Below are 21,247 nucleotides of genomic sequence, written 5' to 3' on the forward strand. Positions count from 1 at the left end.
CTGTTAATACATATCAATAAAAGAAATATCATATAAATATTATTTGGGACCACTCTGCTGGACACACATGAAAAATTCTGCTTTAAAAATCACCTTGTTTGTAACAGAAAACAAAATGAAACTTTCCATTGACACTGGATATTGCATAGCAGACGTGATGAGCAGTATTTGTTTTGGCTGGTTCCAGCTATACTTTGCAGCAAAAACTAAATTGCAAATATCTGCCAAAACACGAGAGAAAATGCCTCTGAATAGTCATATGCAGTCACTATATATATATATATATATATATATATATATATATATATATATATATATATATATATATATATATATATATGTGTTTGTGTGTGTGTGTGTGTGTGTAGAAGAGGTACATAAGGTAGGAATAATGGGAAAATCAAGATACACATAAAATTCATGATATGGACATATATATGCAATTTATGATTGATGTAAGTAAGAAATTATACAGTAACAGAAGGGAAATTGATTCACACAACAGAAATTAATCACAGGACTCCTCTGACAACACACATTGGTTTTTAATTGCATCATATAATCTACAAACTGTGCACATATTTTGTTGTTTACAAACATACTTCATCCTCTTTGTCTACTTTGTTATTGGTCACCCTGAATATGTGTTTGTAATAATTGTCATTGCATGAACTTTTTAATCAAGTAAAAATTGTTTTTAGTAAATATTCTTTAGAATATGTTTTGAATTTAGACTGCCCCTTTATGTTCTGATCTCTTTTGGAAGTTTGATATACAGCATGTTCCTTTAGTAAAAGGTATTAGTTTCGGTTTTAACTTTGCTCTTTCTATCCATAATGTCCTAATGTTGTATATGGTTTGGTGTTCATAGATGTAGCTGTTTGCTACATAGTGATTAGTTTTTCTGTATAAAAGTAGAAGAAAAACATTGTAAAATATACAGCATACAGCTATTGACTGCAAAGATGCTGTGTTACTGCATTCAAGCGATTTATACACTTAATAAGTAGTAAACTACAATTTAATCATAAGTAGATAATGATATTTTATGATATATATGTTATTTATTTATTTATTCGTGTTTTGTAGATCCAGTATACAAGAGATTTGTATTGATGTGGAATGAGTCATAATTACATATGAGAACAGTAGCCTACTTATAGATGCTAATAGATACAAATTGCAATATGTGTAAAGGAACAAAATATGTCATCATTTACAAGCTTATGCAACTCCTAAAGAAAACCAGAGGTGTAAAACAATACAATAATAAATTACAGTTATTCCATATTAAGTTACAACTTTTGTAGAAGTCAAGTACATTGTTATTCTGATATAGGTCATCATGATCAGTTAGAAAATGGTAACAGCAAACAGTACAAGTCAATGTGCCATATCTGACTTAAAATATAGAAGTGTTTACATCAAAGAACTCATCAAGAGAGTAAAAAAGAGTGATTCAGAAGACATTATTTTAATTTACTTTTAAATTGTGGTATTACAATAGTAAGATTTTTTTATGTCTGTAGGAAGAGCACTAAACACCTTTTTGCTTGAGTAGCATACACCTTTTTGTACAAGACTCAAGTTTTTCCATCCACATGCAAGTCATGTTTTCATCTTGTGTCATAGTCATGATACTCACTGTTGGTTTTGTGCAAGGGTAGGTTCGTAACTGAAAAGGACATAAGCTACATTATATTTTGTGAGGTCAGTGTTAATATATTGTGTGTTTTAAAAAGATTTCTGCATGAATCATTTCTACTCACTCCACTTAGAATTCGGACTTCTCTTTTCGGAGTGACAAATACTTTATTTGACATTCGTTGATTTGGCCAAACATTATGCCATATGATGACAATGAATGAAAATAGCCAAAGTAAACAGCCATAACTGCATCAGTATTTGTAGTCGCTGTTATAATACATAGAGCATAAGTTTCTGAACTAAGTATTTTTCTCAACTCCAGAATATCGCACAACAGATTTAATTTATTGTCAATGTGGAGACCTAAAACTTAGGAGAATATACTTGATGTACATCTTGAGCATTAAAGCTTAGATTTATATCCTGTACTTTCTGAGTCCCATGGAAATGAATGTACTGTTTTTCTTTAAGTTCAAGTCAGGCCATTGCGGATGAACCATTTGTAGAGATCATTCAACACAAAGTTGGCAGATGTTGCAATGTTACTGTCAGGTATGTTTTCAACTAAAAGAGATGTATCATCTGCAAAGAGAGGTAATTTGGTAGTAGCATTTGTACAATGTGGAAGATCATTAATAAAAATGGAAAAGAGCAAGGGGTCCGGCACAGAACCTTGTGGCACTCCTGCACTTTGTGTTCCCCAACCAGATGAGGTTATTGCGCCATCTCCATGAAAAAACGATACTCACTGTTTTCTATCAGTTAGGTATGATTGAAGCCACATTCCCACTGTGCCACTTAAACCATAATAGAGTTTTTGAAAACAGAATTTCATGGTTCACTCAGTTGAAGGCCTTGGTTAAATCACAAAATATACCGACTGTAGCTAATCTCTTGTTAGGTGCTTTTAGAACTTTATTGGTAAATGCAAATATAGCATCATCAATTGACAGGCCTACTTGGAATATGAACTTACAGTGGATAAGAGCCTTGTGGATGTTCAGGTGCTCCACAATTCTCTTATGTACAATTTTCTCTAGAGCTTCGGAGCAACTTGTTAGAAGGGAAATTGGACATTAGTTAGAATGATCAGTTTTATCCCCTTTCTAGGAGTGTGGTTTCACATCTCCATACTTTATTCTGTCTGGGACAATACCTGGTTGAAGGGATTCAGTAAATATATGGCAAAGTGTTACAGAAATGCCATTATGAGAATGGGTAAGTATCTTTTAATGATGATCCTTTTCAACCCATTGACAGTAACTGGGGCTATGTGCATTTGATTTATTTTGTACAATCCAGATTCTTTCAGGAGGTCCATGGCTTCATAGACTGACCACTTACAACCAGTTTTCTCGGAAGCTGTTAGAAAGTACTCATTAAGGACACTTGCAACTTGTCGTAGCGAGATTGCATATAGTAATCCCCAAATTCTCGAAAAATAAGTGAAAAATATACCTATTCAAAAAAGCAGATAAATATTCACTTGATGCCTTCCTGAGAGATAATCTCCATTCATTCCAAATTAATAATATAACTGTAGACCAGATGTGGCTTAAATTCAAAGAAATAGTATCGGCAGCAGATTTATACCAAATAAATTAACAAAAAATGGAGCTGATCCTCCTTAGTACACAAAATGGGTTAGAACAATGTTTCAGAAACAACGAAACAAACATGCCGAATTTAAACAGACGCAAAATCCCCATGATTGGCGATCTTTTACAGAAGCTCGAAATTTAGCACTGACTTTAACGCGAGATGCTTATAACAGTTTCCACAACGAAACTTTGCCTCGAAACTTAGCAGAAAATCCAAAGAGATTCTGGTTGTATGTGAAGTATGTTAGTGGCAAGAAACAATCAATGCCTTCTCTGCGTGATAGCAATGAAGATACTATTGAAGACAGTGCTGCCAAAGCAGAGTTAGTAAACACAGCCTTCCGAAATGCCTTCACAAAAGAATTCGAATCGAGAACAGCTGCCAACATGAGAAACGTAGAAGTAAATATCCTCAGAGTAGTGAAGCAACTTAAATCACTTAATAAAAGCAAGTCTTCTGGTCCAGACTGTATACCAATTAGGTTCCTTTCGGAGTATGCTGGTGCATTAGCTCCATACTTAACAATCGTATACAACCGTTCGCTCGACGAGAGATCCATACCCAAAGACTGGAAAGTTGCACAGATCACACCAATATTCAAGGAAGGTAGTAGGAGTAATCCACTAAATTACAGGCCCATATTGTTAACGTTGATATGCAGCAGGATTTTGGAACATATATTGTGTTCAAATATTATGAATTACCTCGAAGGAAATGGTCTATTGACACACGATCAACATGGGTTTAGAAAACATTGTTCCTGTGAAACACAACTTGCTCTTTATTCACATGAAGTGTTGAGTGCTAAAGTGACTGGATTTGTGATTTCCTGTCAGAGAGGTCACACTTTGTAATATTTGACAGAAAGTCATCGAGTAAATCAGAAGTTATTTCTGGCGTTCCCAAGGTAGTGTTACAGTCCCTTTGCTGTTCCTTATCTATATAAACGATTTGGGAGACAATCTGAGCAGCCGTCTTTCGTTGTTTGCAGATGACACTGTTGTTTATTGACTAATAATGTCATCAGAAGAGCAAGAAAAAAAACTGCAAAACGATTTAGAAAAGATATCTGAATGGTCCAAAAATTGGCTGTTGACCCTAAATAACGAAAAGTGTGAGGTCATCCACATGAGTGACAAAAGGAACTCGTTAAACTTTGGTTACACGATAAATCAGTCTAATCTAAAAGCCTAATACCTAGGTATTACAATTACGAACAACATAAATTGGAAGGAACACATAGAAAATGTTGTGGAGAAGGCTAGCCAAAGACTGCATTTTATTGGTAGGACACATTGAAAATGTAACAAACCAACTGAGGTGTGGGATCCCTACCACATAGGACTGATGGAGTACATCGAAAAAGCAAAAAGAAAGGCAGCACGTTTTGTATTATCGCGAAATATCGGAAAGAGTGTCACATAAATGATACAGGATTTGGGATGGACATAATTAAAAGAAAGGCATTTTTCGTTGCGATGGAATCTTCTCACGAAATTCCAATCAGCAACTTTATCCTCCAAATGCGAAAATATTTTGTTGACACCGACCTACATAGGGAGGAACGATCACCATGATAAAATAAGGGAAGTCAGAGCTTGTACAGAAAGATATAGGTGTTCATTCTTTCCACATGCTATACGAAATTGGAATAATAGAGAATAGTGAAGGTGGTTCAATGAACCCTCTGCCAGGCCCTTAAATGTGATTTGTAGAGTATTCATGTAGATGTAGATCAGTACCTTTAATTAAACTACCACAATGTCTTGTTTCTATGTTCGATACACTATCATCTTTTTTTACTCCAGCTCGCTTTTAATAGCACTGCGGCAGGTTTTTACTTTATTGTTTGAGTTGTCTATTTCAGATTTAATATGTAATGTTTTAGAGCTCTTTATAACTCATTTCAGTATTTTATAGTATGATCTTAATGTTCTTTTATAGCAGTCTCATCAGAACATCTTTGTGATGTATATAACTCTCTTTTTGTCTTGTGTGAAATTTTTAACCCTTCTGTAATCCACAGTTTCATTGTGCAAGCCTTGGGATTCATTTTTACAGTTTTTTGTGATATTGCTTCAAAAAGAAACATGAATTCATCTGTCAATGTATTGAATTTAATATTAACATTTGTTTCTTTATATACTGGGCTCCATTTGAAATTTTCTAATGTACCCACATTGACTGTTCTGAAAGACCTAAAAACTGGTTTACATTTAATGCTTAGACTATGTTACTAACTATAAGTGAGTGCCCAGCATGGGCAGTCAGACCAAATATGAAACTTTTCACAATATGTACTTAAGTTAAGTGATTTATGAGCTTTACCCACTTTGACATATATTGCAACACGACCTTTCTCTGTATTTGCTCTACAGTAACAACATGGCAGACTTAGCATGGTGCTCTGTAAAACATAATAAATGAACTTGGGCTAGGGAGTAATTTTCATTTATGTTGAGAGCCAAAAACTCCTCTTTATCTCTAAGGCTCCTGATATTTTTGTGGAATATACGTAATTTATCATTCATAACAGATTTTAAGTTACACTGTTTAGGGGTTAAATTAATGTCTCTAAATACATAAGGATTGGTATTTGATTTACTGATGGGATCCCTCTTTTAGGCTATGTTTGTGCACTCATTACGTAGAAACTGACTGAAGTCTAGCCATGTTTCTTGTTGTGCTGATCTCATAAAAAATTGTCACTGTGAATATCAACTCTTCCACCGCTGTCGCTTTTTATTAGTGATGATGTTGGACAGGCTGCTGATGATGAGTTGGTTATTGCCTTCGACTGGCTGGTATTGTTTCTTTGAACACTGTCATGTTGCTTCTTACACATAAAAATTCTGTTTATTGTAGTCTAGGATGTTAGGGTCCCTGGTTTTATGCAGTTGACTACAAAGTTCCACTAACTGGTTGACTAACTTGCACCTTCCATTTCTGTTTAAGTGGTGTCCATGTCTGGTACTTTCTTCATGCTTTATTTTGCTCATATGTGGTAGGTGCACATGACTAAATTTTTTACACAACTTCTGTAGTTCAGAGTAGTAGCACTCAATTTCTCTATTCACACACGACCACTGCGGGAGGTCATGCTGCACTGGTGCATTTATTAAGGCGACATTTATGTTGTACAGTTTAGACAATAACTTTCTGTAAGTTCAAGAGTCCTGTCTTGCTCTCGTTTTTGCAGACATCGTTGCCGCTCCCTATAATTACAACGCGATCGTCTGTTTTCAAATTTTTTTTTCTATTACTAGGTTTTCGACTATAGCACTTCATGTTGCTACGAGTTTCACTTTTGCGAAAACAGAATACTCCTTATGTAGAGCGTCATGAAGGGCAGCCAAAAGGCTTTTCCCATGGCTGTCTGCATACAGTAAGAACTTTTTCCTGCGCTGATCCGATAGTATCTTTTTGTTTTGACCGTTATCGTTATATTCATTTCGTTTACTTTCGCCAGCACAGTTCGTTTTTTTCCTGCTACAAACTTACTCAATGACGGTGACACTGTTGATCTGTTTGTTAGTGGAATATTTGCTGACTTATTTAGTATATCAGTAGACATGTTGCACTTCCATGTTTATGTATAGTTCTCGTTTCCTTTCAAAGAAGGGTCTATCTTTACACATCGAAAGTGAAATTTACAAGCACGAAACTCTTCTAACAGCATGGTAATGATTTTGTCCTTGCAGTCTCACCTGCTTGCTTTATGTGTGTTTTCATATTCGCAAATTTGTGCCACACTACTTTTTCTTTCAGACACTTTTTTGATAGTAAAACACGCCATACACTCATGATTACGATCTACATAAAATTTGTTACACGTTAAGCACTTTGTGTTATTTCTATTGAATTTATTCTGGGAACTGACATACAATTTACACTCAGCTCCATCTTGAAAACGACACTGTATCAGATTTGTATGAGGTGTGATTGTAAAGTTTTAAGAATGGACTCTAAATTGTAAAGTGGTGGTACTTACATACTACTACGATGCATCTCCTTCAAAATAGTCCTCTTTGGACTTTTTGACTGAACACACCGACTCCAATGGTGTTCTCACTTTTGAAAACGTTCCTGGAATTTTTTTCCTGAAGTGTGTTAAGGACGCTCCCCATATTTGCTAAGACGTCTTCCATCGAGTCAAATCGCTTCCCTTTCAGTGAAAATTTCAGTTTATTAAACAGGTAGAAGTCTGCAGGGGCCAAATCATGGGAATTTGGCGGTTGTGGAAGCACAGGAATTTAGACTTCACGCGCAAACGCTCAAGGACACATTTGTAGTATTCCTGATTAATTGTCTGTTCTCCAGGGGTAAATTCATGATGTACAATACCGGTATAATCGAAAAATGTCACCAACATTGTCTTCACCTTCGATCGACTTTGACGTATTTTTATCGGTCGTGGTGAACTTGGAGTCTTCCACTGCGAAGACTGCACTTTGATGTCAGGATCATATCCAAATACCCACAATCCGTCAACTGTAATTACCCTGTTTAACAAATCTGGGTCATTTTTAGCCCGATTAACCAGTTCTTGGCACACTTCAAGTCAATATTGCCTCTGGTCACTTTACAACACTTTTGGAATGAATTTTGCGGGCACTCGACGCATGTTCAGATCTTCTGTAAAAATTGACTGAACTGCATAGAAACTTAAATTAAGTTCATCAGCCATCTCCCCGATTGTAAGTGTACGATCACAACCCACTAAGTCGCGAACTTTCACAACATTTTCATTCGTTTTTAATATGGAATGACGGCCGGACCGTGGTTCATCTTCGAATGATTCGTGGCCGTTTTTAAATCTGTTGAACCAGACAAAAACATTTGACTGGCTCATACTGTTATCTCCAAAAGCTGTTTTGAATAGTTCGTAAGTCTCAGAAGCTGTTTTCCCGGTTTTAAAACAAAATTTTACACAAATTCGTTGCTCCGTTTTTACGTCCATTTTCACGGAGACGGAATCCGGCAACAAGCCCTAATAGACCCGCACTCAACCAGTTGTCACCATGAACTGAATATAGGATACGTAGTTTCTTGTCAGAGGGCGTTCAAGGACAAGGCAATGACTCACTTCCCACCCTCCGTGTACATGCCCGCCAAACCAGTAAGCAGTAGCGGATCCATTCTTAAAACTTTCCAATAACACCTCGTATTTTGTAACTGGATTGTAATTTGTTTCTAGGCAAACTTAAGATCAATAATTGCATAAACTGTGTTCTTGATCCTAATACTGGATGTTAAGATACTGATACATACTTCCAAATTTTTTTAAGAAAGCCGAACCGTAAAACAGACTGGCAAGTGTGATTTACTAGTCAAAATTGAGAGCCTTATAATAATATCTTATGTCTTTGTTTTGATACAGGAGATATTGAAAGTTATTCCTGAAATTCAATGTAACTGTAATAGATATAGTAAAGCGACTTGTGAATATTTGTACCGGACCGTGATTAGAAAGCGAATTCCCCACTTATTTCTAGCGGTCGCCCTATCACTTAGGCTATTCGAGCTCACTCCATGGATCTTCCCAAACTTCCTTAATCATACACATATCTATTTCTTCATCAGATTTCAAAGAAACTGCTTAGTTCCATCCAGAACTAAATTTAAATTCATTGAACTGATAAAACTACATGGAAACAAGTACCTCGTCATAGAATAAAAATTAAAGTTCCAGGTAACTTAAAATAAATTGCAAAAGTTTGATTTTCTGTTAACAACAATTATTTATGACTTATTTTATTTGTATATTGTCAACAATTCGTTTACCCGAGGCTTACTTGTGTTGTGATTGCCTTTGGTATTATTATTGTAATATCTGTGCCATGTAAGATGTTTGCAGAATACATCTGTCCCGTATACACATGTTTATCCGAAGTTTGACAGTAGTGACTAGTGACGTGAGATGTAGGGGTGTTGTGTTGTTGCTCGGTCCGACTGATAGAGCCTAGCGTAGAATTCCGTCCATTCTATTAAGACTAGGAAGTGCCTATTAAGTCATCATTGAAGGATGCTAATTATGTAAAGTAGAATCATAGAAAGAAATGTCATCAACGAAAACTGAAACGGAATGTCTTGAGTCTTCTGCAAATGTTATGTATAAAGCCCTCAGCGAACTCTGCAAGAACAATGCAGCGTTTTTCCAGCATGATGACACTGAAAGTGGACAACGCCTGTATGCTGGTTTCCTTGCCGTCATGGACCACGTTGAAGTTGTCGGCCCATTAGTTGAAAAAGTAAGGAAAGTGGCTCCGCAGTATGACTTGGATGTGCGGACACCTGGTAACGGATATCGCAGTTTCGTGGTGATGGTTGACTCCTGTGTTACCCATTGTATGAAACTGAACAAAGAGATTTGCTCATCTCGTGACTCTATTCTTTTTCGGAAGAGTGCCTACGTCCGGTGAGTCTTAGATTGTGTTAAAGGTAAAGATGTTATATAGCAAAGATGTCGAACAAAATGTGTATAAATGTTACTTAACTTTTCTTGCTGTGGAGAAGGAGAGAGAGATTGAGATTGTGTGGGAAACAATACGTCGATAAAAAATATTTTCCTTTTTGTAATAATCATTTAGTTCTGTTATGTCTCTTAAAATTCCTTAGTTATACTTGGGGCGTAATTGATTGACTGTTTTTTTTTTAATTTTTTAACCCAGTTTGTGTATAGTGCATGTTTTTGTGATATAGGAGAAACCAACGTAGAACAAGATGTGTTAAAATATTTAGCCCACAAAAAAACAACATAAAATATCATATTGCAATGACAATGTAGCACACATTTTTCCCTTGATTAATACTTACTACATACTAAAATATATATTAAAGTGATTACAGTAGATACATACAACTAATAATAACATTCCTTAAACATACATTCTTCCACACTATAAAATTATTTTTCTATTCAATAACCTTTTAGAAGCTTCTGAAATGTTTTCTCTCTCCCACCCCATTGGGCCCCCCCTCCCCCTGAAGAGAGAGATTTTAGTAGGGAAGATGAATGATCGACTTGAGTATATTGGGGAAATTTGGGGCCATCTGTAATGGAGATCGTGTGTAGAACTCCAGTGCAACCCATTCTTTAGTGTTACTTGATTGTTTGGGATCTCACCAGGTCTTATTAATGAAAGGTGTCAAAGAAGTTGAGAGGTGGGACTGCTAGATTTCTTACCGATGGGTTCAGTCAGCATGTAAGTATTATGGAGATGCATTAGGAACTCAAAATAAGACTCCCTGAAGGGATGATGATGATGATCTTTCTAAGGAACACTATTGAGAAAATTTAGAGAACCAGCAATTGAAGTGGACTACAGAACAGTTCTACTGCAGCCGATGTACATTTCACAAAAGGGCCACAAAGATTAGACAAATTTGGGCTTGTACTGAGCAAATAGATAGTAATTTTTCCCGCACAATATTTGTGAATGGAGCATGAAGGGAAGTCACTATTAGTGGTGCGAGGTACCGTCTGCCACGCACCGTACGGTGGCTTGTGCAATATGTATGTAGATTTAGAAGGAAGACAATTGAGTTGTACACTTGAGTATCGGTGACCTCCTTCAGCAATTGTCTGTGTGGTATACTTCTCAGTTGGCTTTCATTTCTTGTCATATGGATGAACATGTAAATTATTTCTAGTAATCTGATTAGTGAAGTTATTACTTTATATGTATGTGGCTGGAACTGTCAGCAGCTTTATATTATGGAAGGCAGTTCTGCACAAGTTTGCTTTTTATTCAAGAAGACCGTTATTTTCTTTTAATGAAAAAAATATTTTTATATTATTGCTGCTGGTATTTCAAGCAATAATTCCATTTTGTAAGTATAGTTCAAATGGCATGTGGTAGACAGTACACAGAATTTATTGTTAGCATACTGTGCAAGGTGTTCCATAATAAATACTACAATACTTTGTTTGCAGCAGACATCCTATATGTTCTCTGCATTGGAGCTCATTGTCAACTGTAACTCCCAAAAGCTTTGTTGAGGTAACTTCTCCCAATCTTGTTTAATTTATAAATATATGTATGTGACCTCCATTTTCTCTCTTCAACAACAACATTGACGTTATTGTTTTGAGATCCAATAAAATCATTGTGTATGAGCCACTGTACTTCTATTTGACAAAAATGCGCTTGTTTTCAGATTTTCTTCTACATTCACTAATGTCATGTCACCACCATATAATATTTTTGGATCCGCATTGCTTGATGTCTTTTTGTTTCTAAATAGGTTGAACAGAAGTGAACCAAATGCATCCTAGGGGTACACCATACTTAACAGCCTGGGTTTCAGATCTGCATCCCAATTCCACTGTCACATATTACTTTTGTTACGAACAGTGCTGTTTTTCTGGGGGAACGCTGGGGGATGCATACCCCTAAACTTTTTTGTCGACGAAGTAATTTTTTTACAATTTTGAGAACTTGGAAGAGTGCCAAAGATTTATTTCACTGACATACATTTTTTATTTCATTTTTTCGTGTTGGTAATTGCAATACGAATGATACCAATGCAGTTTTTGGTGGGAAAAGCTATGTCATTGACTGTTTCAAGCATTTCGCAGCAGCGGCAACCGTTCTCGACAGCTGAATTGCTGGCATTCAGTTCGACAAGCGTGAAGTGCCCTCGCCCACTAATAGTGCGCGATGGTAGTGCTAAACGGATATGTGTACGCTCAAACGCCGAGCTACTAACAGATGTCTCTATGGTCCCACTACCATGATGATGTTGATGACGTCATGGCTAAAAGCAGACGGGTGGTATCCCATGCTTCAGTTATAAGTAATTTTCGCTGCATTATATCAAATGTCGGAGTACCCTCAAACTTTTTTTTAGAAAAAAAGCACTGGTTACAAACATATGATTTTATCGACTGCACTTCGTGTCTATGTGTGGTAAAGTTTTCAGGTTTTTCAGTTAGTAGCTAAACTATGAATTAAACCTCTTCCATGTTGAATTATTTTGTACAACATAGAATCGTCCTATCCTTATTCAATCTGTATATTGAGCAAGCAGTAAAGGAAACAAAAGAAAAATTCGGAGTAGGTATTAAAATCCATGGAGAAGAAATAAAAACTTTGAGGTTCGCCAATGACATTGTTATTCTGTCAGAGACAGCAAAGGACTTGGAAGAACAGTTGCATGGAATGGACGGTGTCTTGAAAGGAGGATATAAGATGAACATCAACAAAAGCAAAACAAGGATAATGGAATGTAGTCGAATTAATTCGGGTGATGCTGAGGGATTTAGATTAGGAAATGAGACACTTAAAGTAGTAAAGGAGTTTTGCTATTTGGGGAGCAAAATAACTGATGATGGTCGAAGTAGAGAGGATATAAAATGTAGACTGGCAATGGCAAGGAAAGTGTTTCTGAAGAAGAGAAATTTGTTAACATCGAGTATAGATTTAAGTGTCAGGAAGTCGTTTCTGAAAGTATTTGTATGGAGTGTAGCCATGTATGGAAGTGAAACGTGGACGGTAAATAGTTTGGACAAGAAGAGAATAGAAGCTTTCAAAATGTGGTGCTACAGAAGAATGCTGAAGATTAGATGGGTAGATCACATAACTAATGAGGAAGTATTGAATAGGATTGGGGAGAAGAGAAGTTTGTGGCACAACTTGACCAGAAGAAGGGATCGGTTGGTAGGACATGTTCTGAGGCATCAAGGGATCACCAATTTAGTATTGGAGGGCAGTGTGGAGGGTAAAAATCGTAGGGGGAGACCAAGAGATGAATACACTAAACAGATTCAGAAGGATGTAGGTTGCAGTAGGTACTGGGAGATGAAGAAGCTTGCATAGGATAGAGTAGCATGGAGAGCTGCATCAAACCAGTCTCAGGACTGAAGACCACAACAACAACAGAATCGTCCTGAGCCTAAATGTATTATTGACACACACACACACACACACACACACACACACACACACACACACACACACACTCACTCACTCTTTATTTATTTATAGCCTTTGACGCTAGCTGACACTTTCTAGCTGAGTGTATAGGGTGCATCATACAGTTTTATATTACAATAAATGTACCGCAATGGATTGCATTACATTTTACAGGCACATGTGAGGTTATTGCAGTTTCTTTTTACAAAATAACAGCTAATATTTAATTTGATATTTAATGCTCATTCATGCTGTATATACATTTCTCTAGAGGACACACTTTTAAACAATTTTTGAATATATTTCATTCTTTACTCCCCTAATTGATTTTGGTACCTTGTTAAAACCTTTTGCATGCTAAATCAGGGACACTGTTGTCAGTTTGAGATTTTACTGGCTTAGGTAATAATTTTCCTTTCCTGTTGTTGCATTATTTTATTGCTGTTCAACAATTACAGCAATAGACAATGGCACACATGTAACACAATACACTTGATAATTTTAAAGAAACAACAGGCTGTTAAAAGTGTCACAATATTATATTACAGTTGAAATATTCATTTACTTCGTAGAATGGATGGGCTAACTAACAAGTCATACAGTATTTGTTTGAATGCTTGTTCAGATAATTCTTGTGCAGATTGTGGCATCATATTAAATAATTTGTGCCACATGAGTTCACAACTGTTCAGTGATTTGGACACTATGTGGTATGGCGTATAAATGCAACTGTGTTCCCTCTTGTATTCTATCAGTGTACATTTTCTCTGCGTTTAGTTTTCGGTAACATCTTTTTTGTGTAAATTAAAGCATGGTATATGTATAAGTTTATTAGTCATGATCGTTTTGTTCACAGTGTGCCTTACAAGAAGAACCAGTAACTACTCTTATAGCTCTCTTCTGCGCTATTAAGATTTGTGCACACAGCTAGAGTTCCCCCCATAAAATAGTACCATTTGTTAGTATGCTTTGGAAGAGAGAAAAAATAGGCTGTTCTGACATACTTTTTGATTACACAATCCATAAGTCACCTTCACACATAGATTACTCTTGACAGCTTACCACTAATATATTGTACATGACCACCCCAAGGTAATACACTCTATTACTTTCTTTAATATGTTGCAAGATATGTTATATATATCTACACTGTCTGATGGTTTTAGCTGTTTTACTATTCTTAGGACGAGACTAGGTGAGACGTCTGAGAAGACAGATGTAGGCCCTACTTGTATTAGCTGGTGGTGTACAAGCATTTTTGAAATAATTTCTGATGAACTAGTATCAGGTTTGACAATGCCATTCCTCAACTGATTTAATAAAATAGTAATTGAATTTTTGAGGTGATATATTAATTGTCTCATATCTTTCATTTTTAGCAACACTATTATTAGTTTCCATGTGGCTTTCCATTTACTAGTGGAATTCTCAATATGGCTGAAACTGTGTTCTTTTTTTGGCTTCCACAATGGTCAGTTTTCTGGCTTTTACATACATTGTACAACAGCATAACTTAGTTTTTCTGGTTTGTTAGTTCTTCAGTATGCCATGGGTTTTGTCTCCCTCCTTGCTTTTGAAGCCTTTGTCAGTTGTTTTTCATTTCTATATGGGAATGTTGTTATTAGATTGTCAAAACTGCTTTAAAAGACCTTTCAAATATTGGCTTTGCTCACAAATTATTATATAAACTATAATATGTGTCACTGTAACATTGACCAAACTAGTAGTCCCTGTCAGCAAGGGATTTGCAAAACCTGAAAATTTTATCATTTGTGACAGGTCTGGTGATTACAAATTTTGGGACAGTCCTTGTAAATTGCACTGTCTTAGTTTCTAACTGAGTGACACTGTGTGTGGGTGGTTAATTGAAAGTCTGCATTGTTTGGGTGTGGGTGGCTGGTGTTAATTGAAAATCTGCATTCAGATCTCCACATACTACAATGTCATAATACAACCATTTTGTCTCTCTAAATACATATAAAAGCATGTCCAGTTTTCTAGAAATGCAGTGGTAATACCCATAGGTGACCAGTACAGGGATATTATTACTAATTTAAAACTATCAATAACTATACCAGTACTAAAAAATTCTGTTCATCACTCAAGTACTCTAGATCCAACCTATTAATGGAGCAACTGAGAGACTGGTTAATACAGATTGCTGCACCACCTCTTATATGCAGTTTTCTATGGTATCTATTAGCTATATTGTAGCTATCAAGTTTGACAACTGTAAGTTAACCCTCATTGCCACAATATTCTGATGTCTGTACATCTACAGTAAGTACACTGTCATGTTATAGTGTACAAAAGCTTGTCTAAAAGTATGTCTGGGTGGTATTTATGCTATAAATCTCTCTGCTCTTTTCTGCACTTAATAATATTATTAACTATCTTGTACACATCCCCATATATGAATTTTGTCTGCAGCTCATGGTCTAGTGGCTAGAGTTGCTACCTCTGGATCACAGGGTCCCAGGTTCAATTCTCTGCCGGCTTGGGGATTTTCTCTGCCCGGGGACTAGGTGTTTTTGTTGTTCTCATCATTCATCATCATTTGTGACTGTGGCTAGATTGGTCTGTGTAAAAAAATTGGTCTGTATAAAAATTGGGACTTTGTATGGGCACTGATGTCCGTGCAGTTGAACACCCCCCCAAACCAGTCATCACCATCATCGTCATATATGAATTGAGTAGGACAAATGTGGGAACACTTTCTCCTGAGAACTGCATCATCTAGAACATTTGCTGTTCTGCATATGAGGAAAATGTGTGTGTTTATCTTTTTACGTAGTACATCTGTATGCTCCCACCCCTCCATATCAAATGCGTATCTAAAACTGTTTCTAAAATTTTGATTTTGGTTGCTTCTTTAATTGATCATTAGTAAATTCAGTGTTCCTCTTACACATTTCACTGTACTTGGTTTGGAGTGCTTCCTTTAAAAGCACCTCCTCTATCTCAGCTGCATGTATAATTGAAGTGTCATCAGCATATACAGTAAGTTTGTTTTATATATTATAAGAGATCCTTTATGCAGAGTGTAAACAGCATTGGTATGAGCATGGAGCCTTGGGACACACCATGTGTGACAGTTCGTAATTCTGATATATAAGCCATTATATCCCTCCCCCTACTCTTGTATGTCTGATTTCTGTCCACTGTTTCATACTCATGATGTCTGAGTTGACTGGACATTGCATTACTTTCAAATTCAATAGTGATGTTTTCATTGTACCATGTGCTGATCACTATGGGGGTAAGACACATTACAATTTCCATGCATTTTAATTTCCACTGCTGTAGCTTCAAATCTCACTACTCTAGGATATTTTATGCTATTTTGGATGACATGACTTTAGTTGATTTGCAGCTGGAGAAAATGGCAAAACCTCCACTTTTATGTAATGTTCTACAAAAATAATTTTTAAAGTTTTAGACCTCCATCTGATTTTCTTTTAGCCCATGTTCTGTGACTACTAGAATGTTTGGCTTATATTCCTGCAATATTACTTCTAAACTCATCTGCTTTATTGTTTACATACTGAACATTGTGGTGAATTATTCTGTTGTCTTTAATTTTAATAATTCCCTTTCCTATGATGCACTAAGCATTTCACTAGCTCCTCATGCTGCTGTTACACCACATTGATTTTTTTCAAGTTGTGTCAGTAAAACTGACTAACCTCTTTGTATTGTCTAAATACCTGGCAATATCTTTGCACTGGTAACTGAGATAAGTGCTTTCAGTTGCGTATTTTCCTGGGGTCTTTCTCTGCTGACAAAACACCATAAAAGATCATCAATGTAGCAAGCCTCCTAGGTCTCTGGCACCTACACTGACTGAACGCTGCTGCTGGTCTCAGGAACCTCCACTGTGTGGGTTACTGTTGCCAATAGACCCAGTGTTTGTCTCAATGGCTGTCCTTGATTTGGTTGTTGCTGTAGCTACTGATCCTTCTGTGTTTATTTTTGGCACCAGTGAATAGTATGTTTGCTCTTCTGTGCGGGATAGGGAGACATTCAATGAAGGGCTGTAGTAAAATCTTGGTATCTGTATACTTGGACACAGAATAGTAACTGTTTGTTAAACATGCAATTTTTTTACTTGTGAAATACTTTCCCGTTCATTTTAAGTGCATGCCATGTCTTGTATAATCTTTTCTGGCCATAACATCCACTGCGAGGAAGTGTACATGAGGAAGCCTTGGCAGAGTTCCAGCATAAATTATTTGCTTTCTTTATTTCTTCATATACACATGGAAAAACAAGCAGTTTTATCTTCTAAAAGTGTCCGAAATAATTAGTTTGTTTACCTGGCTCTTCCAGTGTCTCCTGTAAACAGTGACTGGCTTAATTGAGTTCATTTCACCAGATATCCTTTGATATCCTTTGATCCTGCTATTAATAAAATGTGCAGTGCACCTGAATCATTGATGCGGCATTTCCTTACTGCTTCACCCTTGGGGGAGGGGGGGGGGGGGGGGTTTCTGGCTTCACATAACTTGTCACCTTAATATTCTGTTCATACAATAAAATTATAGCAACTTTCCTACCATGGATTTCTGCATATATTATTATGTCACAACAGCTTTGCATTACTTTTATGGTGTGTGCGTTTGCACTTTTTTCTGATTTCTCAATGTTTCGGCCTGCTGTCACCTTACTGTTACTTGTTTCACGCCTCTGTCAGTTTGTAGAAGTACATTATTTTTTTTGTTTGAGTTTTCTTTTACTTATTTTTTTAATTGCAGTGCACATTTTGGTTTCAAAATCTATCCATAGTTGGAATTTTTACTCTGTGTCTTCTCTGTAGGCTTTAAGTTTACATCGTTTAACTCTGATCTTTGTTTTCTTTTGTTGGATGAACATAGTCTTTTAATCTTTCAACTTTTGTGTTTAAATATCAGTTATCTTCACCATTGTGCCATGTTTGTCTTTAAAGTTCTTTATCTCGTTGAGAAACTGTGAAAAAAGTTCATTTGTGTCAGACTTTAGACTTAATTCTTCCTCACAGAATTTTGACATAGCGAATTTTTTGGCTTGGGCTACCTTAAGCACAACTAATGGTGTACGACTTTACATTTTATACGCTTCACACCTTTTGCAACTTGCTTTCTGCAGTAGCAGTAGTTTATCACAATTTTCAGCTTATCACAGTATGAAGTAGTTGCTTCCCATGCTCTTTCATTATTGTAATTTTCCACATTACACAAATTTATCAAAATTGGCACATATTTCTCATATAGTTTCAGAAATTTAACTACATTCACATGATTTTCACATTAAGTGTTTATACTTGGCATCTCTTGATTTGTTCTCCATTGTGTTAAACACACACACACACACACACACACACACACACACACACACACACACACTCTCTCTCTCTCTCTCTCTCTCTCTCTCTCTCTCTCTCTATTACGCGATTCGACGACCAGCCATTTCATTTATGTAATTTTTAATTTTTTTGTCATTGTTAGCAAGGTAGAATCATGTGGACAAGTGCTGGCATCACTGGGAACTATTGCCAGACATATTCATACCCTCCTATCATGGTCTCCCCCCGGAGAGCTCTTCCCAGCTGACAAACATTCACCAGAAGAACTATTGAGGCAAGCAGAAAATGTCAACATGTATTGCTTCTATGGGTACTGTCTTGGGCTGCAGGTAACTCTGATACTAAAACTGTTGATTTTTTCACCATAATGCTTTATTTCTGTGCTAATTAGGAAGGTTGCTGAAATGGAATGCTTAGTTTCATCTTTATGCTTGTAAATCTTCTCTGCCTTCTTCTCTGAAGATCTTAAAAATTCTTCCTAACCCTTTCTTTCACTACATTAAATGTTTTATTTTGCTTGTGGACCTTTATAGGTTGATGGATTTCTGAAATTAAGAAGTGCTTCTTATCACTTAAATTTATTTAATCTCCCCCTAATCCCTTAATTTTTGCCTACTTACATAGTTACTCTGCTTCTGTCTTCAGTTGGCTGACAGAGAAATGCATTTTATTGATTTATGGTAGTTTGCTTGCCCATTCGTATTTTCAAAGTTTATCATAAGAGAAATGTTGTGTTGTTGTTGTGTTCATGTCTTAGATGCTGCCTGTCATTTTTCACCGAGAACCTCATTTAAATGGTGGACATAAATGATTGATCAAAATCCAGTATGTGTAGCAGATGCACCACAACAACAATTATTCTCATGACATCACATTTTCTGCCTTGCCAACTCTCGGCCAAACAGGCATCTTTCAATCTTACCTAGACCTTGGACTATGGTAGAGATGAATCTGTTACAAAAATGTTCAGATTTTTACCTTTTTGAATAAAAAATCATGTGTCAAAGCTGACACCTGCTATCAGTAGATAAATTTATCCTTCTTGTTGCAACCTAAATATTTGTTTCCTTGTGTACGAAGTAATAGGAGAATTTGTGAGGACACTTAAAGGGGGGTGTAATGGAAAATGTAAACATTTATTTAAAACCATTACATCCATATTTATTAATGTCCAAACCTAAAATTTGCATGTGTAAAGCAAAAGAGCTGTTTTTAAATGGAAAACTACAATAAAATATGCAGGATTAATATGTTGCCAGAAATCTGAATTTTTTTATTGTCTTTTATATAAAAAGCCATCACTCAAATTCTAATCATGCAATTAATCTGAAAATTTTATTGTATTGTCATGAGAACGTTATAAGACCACTGAAATACAGTTACTAATTTATGGTACAAATTGTATCATTAACAGAGTTTTTAATTTTGCACATCCAAAATTAACTTTTCTTTCTACATACAATCATTAAACATCAGAATGTAATTGTAGTTCCAGGGAGAGAGCAACATGTTGCAAACAGTTCCTGAAAATTTCCTAGCATTAGTACATATACTTTTTGAGAAAAGGCTTCTAATAATGTAAAAAATGTAAAACAGAGAAAATGAGGTCAAAGATTTTCTTCTCATACTTCTACAGGTAATAAGCTTACCGCAATTTTAAAATCCTCCATACTGATACTCCTCATCCTCCAGGTTTCTCTTCTCTCCTCTTCGAATCTGCCTGGCCTGTATTTGCAAGTAAGACACTGATCTGGTGGCTTTCTTGACCCTGCTCTCGTTGATGGTGTTAAATGCTTTTAGAATGAGATATTCACTCTGCACCGGAGTGTGCGCTTTTGTCATAAACACACCAGGAGCATTTCAGTTCTGCTATTATTTCTACTGTTGTACCATAAAACTGCATATAGACACATACTTTGAGTAATTAAAGTCCACAGACTGTCCTTTTTGAGCATCTAATCCAAATTAAGCTATTGAGGCTTTCATTTGCATTTTGTGTCTTTCCGTGAAGACACTTCCTCAGTAAATCAGGGTTTGCAAGAAACCTGAATGTTGGCATAATTACATTCATAACAGGTTCTGGTAATGAGTGTTTATGTGAATATATCTCATTTCTGTCTTTCAGACACAGGTTGTACATTGGTGTTTGTTCAGTGGATAGTTTGTAGGAAAAAATTTGCCCACACAGCACGCCTCACTGCCTCTAAATTGAATGTGTTTTTCCTAATAACTCCACCATAAAATAACTGAAGAGAATCAATTTCTCTCAGCGTAAGCCTGTCCTTTCCTCCTAGTGGTTTTCCATCCTCAAGTACTTCGTCTTTCTTCTCTTTCAGCAAGCAACGAAGCCTACCACCAAGCCTCGTTTGGATGTGGTCAACACATTCCAACTTTTCTATTGTTGTATTGTGCGGATTTTTATCTGTTACAGCTTTGAATGAAGAGTCCCCATCACAAAGGTATTTAGTATATCTAACACCATATTGGTCCTCAGATCTGGAGAACATCCTCACAACTGCACCAGCCTCCATGCCCCCACTTGAGCGACTGTAATTTTTAGAGCATGATATTCCATGCTTTTCTTGCCACAGTTTCTCACTGTCTTCATTGTTGGACATTTTCCTTGTTGCACACTGGTGGCAGTATTTAGACATAATTTCTACATCTAAAACTTTACCTGAGTCAATACTAATCACAGATGCTACTCCATACAGAGACATGTCCACTTTTCATCCAGGTC

General features: G+C 36.3%; 1 protein-coding gene across 2 annotated transcripts in view; it reads left to right on the plus strand.

Annotated features, from left to right (window-relative positions):
- The first annotated feature begins 9,116 nt into the window (after positions 1–9,116).
- Positions 9,117–21,247, plus strand: part of LOC126161892 (hormone-sensitive lipase) — a 119,841-nt gene continuing 107,710 nt past the window's right edge. For both annotated transcript variants that reach the window (XM_049918033.1, XM_049918034.1), the window contains exons 1-2: positions 9,117–9,667; positions 18,650–18,836. In XM_049918033.1, the coding sequence (XP_049773990.1) occupies positions 9,309–9,667; positions 18,650–18,836 (546 nt within the window). In that variant the 5' untranslated portion in view covers positions 9,117–9,308. The remainder of the gene's footprint in view (positions 9,668–18,649; positions 18,837–21,247) is intronic.

The sequence above is a fragment of the Schistocerca cancellata genome, chromosome 2 (genome assembly GCF_023864275.1).
Source record: "Schistocerca cancellata isolate TAMUIC-IGC-003103 chromosome 2, iqSchCanc2.1, whole genome shotgun sequence".
NCBI classification, from domain to species: Eukaryota; Metazoa; Arthropoda; class Insecta; order Orthoptera; family Acrididae; genus Schistocerca; species Schistocerca cancellata.